Source organism: Limulus polyphemus, unplaced genomic scaffold (assembly GCF_000517525.1).
Source record: "Limulus polyphemus unplaced genomic scaffold, Limulus_polyphemus-2.1.2 Scaffold386, whole genome shotgun sequence".
In the NCBI taxonomy this organism is placed as follows: Eukaryota; Metazoa; Arthropoda; class Merostomata; order Xiphosura; family Limulidae; genus Limulus; species Limulus polyphemus.
The window spans coordinates 344,894-348,008 of record NW_013665996.1 but is presented as its reverse complement, the minus strand read 5'-3'; the positions used below and the strand labels follow the sequence as shown (position 1 = coordinate 348,008).

The following is a 3,115-nucleotide window of genomic DNA, read 5'->3' as shown; positions in this document are numbered from 1 at the left end:
CGTTAACTTAACTAATCAACGTTAATAAGTTGTATTTTTCCTCTTTAATGAAGCATATACCCACCAAAGCTTTTGACGTTAACTTAACTAATCAACGTTAATAAGTTGTATTTTTCCTCTTTAATGAAGCATATACCCACCAAAGCTTTTGACGTTAATTTAACTAATCAATGTTAATAAGTTGTATTTTTCCTCTTTAATGAAGCATATACCCACTAAAGCTTTTGACGTTAATTTAACTAATCAATGTTAATAAGTTGTATTTTCCCGTGGAACAGTAGTCTGTAGATTTAATTTTCTGGTTTCCATTGTTATTATTCTCTAGCTTCCTGAAGAGTGGTTTTAACATTGTTATTATTAAATGTGATAAATATTTTAAGTATGTTTTACATGAGATTTTTAAAAACAAACTTATATTTTTTCAGCTCTTATCATTATGGTTTATTTGGATTTTTTTTTCAAGTGGTTCATGTGACATCTTTCCCATTTGTGGATCGACAGTTAAATAATTATGAATCATATACATCATTTTTTATATATAGCATGCATTGCTTTTATAGTTATTGGAAACACCAATGTTTACTAAACTTATTAATAATTACATAAAAACATGGTCTTACTCTAGCGTTCATAAAAATATCCAAGACAAATAAAACAACCATGAAGTAATGTTCTTATTACTACCAGCATTTAAAAACTTTTCATACTTATGAAGTAGACTTTAATGTAGTATAGCATCACAAACCTCATTTACAGACGACAATGAATTCGTAGCTTTTTTTTTTTTTCAATTTCAATGAAGATGCTTTGCAAAATTGATAACACTTGATTTTCGGTTAGAAGCGACATTTCATTATATTTCGAATTTTCTCAACCAAAGAAAAAAATCCAGAATTTCTTAAATATACAGTGTTATTCAAATATGAATAAAACCTGCAGCACTCTGAATGTGTTTCACATTTTTAAAAGTACAAACAAGAATTTATTACCTGCAGTCTCAAAGTTATATAAATATATATATATTTTAAAATAAACCACAAAAATACATCTATAATTCAATCACTTGGGAATAACATTGTTGGCTGTTTTATTAAAGGCACTGAAATTACTCCGTAAATGATAATGGAGCTTTCCATTTTTTTGCTTTAAAAGATAAATAATCATAAAATTTCTTTATTTTCATTTCCAACAATTTGGAATACTGGTTATAAATAACCTTGGGATATAGAAGTACCTTACCTGAAATTAATACAACATTCAAGCTACTCATTATCTACATAAGAAAATATTAAAACAAAACACAGTTTTCTTTCATACAATACACAAGAATAGTATATGATGTATCATCCTAACGTTACAATGAACGTAGAATTTAGGTTACCAATAACTCTTATATACAGAGCCAGGGTTTAATGCAATTACAGTCATCCTTCCTGGCATTTTTTTTCTGGACTTAATAAAGTCAAGTTTAGATGTTACCAAATTTATAATTTTTGACTTGGTTTTGACTCATTTTGTTTCTTGTTGCTGCCCAGACAGTCTGATTAATGGTTTATCAAAATACTACTAAAAGTCTAAAAGTGTTTGTTGTTGTTACTTCCTGAAAACAATTAGTGTTAAAATTATATTAATGGTGGAATTGCATTAACATATCTCACATCCTTCTTAAATTTCATAATTTTATCGTTCTAAGTTTTTCTACTTTAGATAAATTAGGCATAATTTTAAATTTTGCAACATAATCATTGCATAATTTTACATTATTGGCCACAATTGTTTTGTCACATAAAAGTCCAGTCATTGTACAAATCATTGTCATTTAGTTATTGTTAAAAATAAACTTTTCAATGTAAAGAAAAGCCTTAGTTATAAATGGTTCAATAAGAAACGAAACTAAATAATTGAATCACAACTTTGAACACCTTCTTACAGTTTAACTAAAACTTTGTAGATTGGTAATCATGGCCATCTTCGTACATACTAAACGGAGATTGTGATGACTTCCTTACTAAACTATTTGTTTGAAACTCTGGCTCTTCTTCAGAAATGTATGAAGTGTTTGTAAAAGTTGACAGTCTAATGTTCTTATCAGTGTCATCTTTGGGTACTCCATACAATGTAGGATTATACGCAGCCACTGGTGTTTGAATAACTCCACAAGATTCTGAATCATATAATTCATCTTCAATACCATCAGTCTGCTGTCGTGCAAATGAGACAAACACCTGGAAATATGTCAAATGAGAAGTTATTTCTAAGCAAAAAAAGATGGTTTTATTGGAATTTTTAAAATCACAAATTTAAGAATCTCAGACCAAACCTAAAATGCTCTTTTTCAAAAATTCCTTTCTGAACTTAGAAATAGAAGTGTTTATAATACAACAGTCCAACTGTCTATTCTGTAATTCAGAATGTTAGGAGAGAAAGAGTAATTCCTTCATTATAAAATGGAATTAAATGAAAACCTTCAACATGAAATTAATCTTCTGAACAAATTTCTCCATACTGAAACAATGTATAATACACACAACAGCAACAAACGTGAAATATTAATAATGTTGTTCTTGTTGAGGAAGTCCAACACAACAATGATTTAGCAGAGTTATGACAGATGCAATATTAAGGCTTACTAGAGCAGAATTAGTTATACAATAACATCTACATCTGTAATAAAATATTTTTACTTGAAATAGAAATGTCTCACAGATGTAGTTTCCAAGATTAAAATATATCAGGTAGTTGATCGATTTTGACAAAAATATTCAGATAGTTTTATGTTTTTCTAGTTCTCAATCATATTATAAAGAAAATGTTGGAACATTATGAGAAATATTTCAATTTCTTCCACCTCAGAGTTATTCAAAATTATGGTGCTGTGCAGACAAATAAGGCACCTAACAATGTAAATAACTGAAGTGTGAAATCAAGAAAAATACATATCCTCTTTTCATCTTCTTATTTTTACTATTTATTGAAACAAGAATAGACAATTTCACTAATTCTTGTTACCAAGTCTGAGGATATGTTATGGTTATTTGAGGATATTCATTACTTAAGATTTGACAGTTCATAAGTGCATAGAAACATTTTATCTAATATTTTATATTATTAGTTC

The 3,115-nt window shown here is 28.0% G+C and overlaps 1 protein-coding gene across 1 annotated transcript in view; it reads right to left on the bottom strand.

The window, feature by feature from the left end:
* Window positions 1-775: 775 nt before the first annotated feature.
* The window catches only part of LOC106457888 (ATP-binding cassette sub-family A member 1-like), a 42,272-nt gene continuing 39,932 nt past the window's right edge, over window positions 776-3,115 (bottom strand). The window contains exon 35 of the mRNA XM_013917338.2: window positions 776-2,225. Coding sequence (XP_013772792.1) covers window positions 1,938-2,225 — 288 coding nt within the window. The 3' untranslated portion in view covers window positions 776-1,937. The remainder of the gene's footprint in view (window positions 2,226-3,115) is intronic.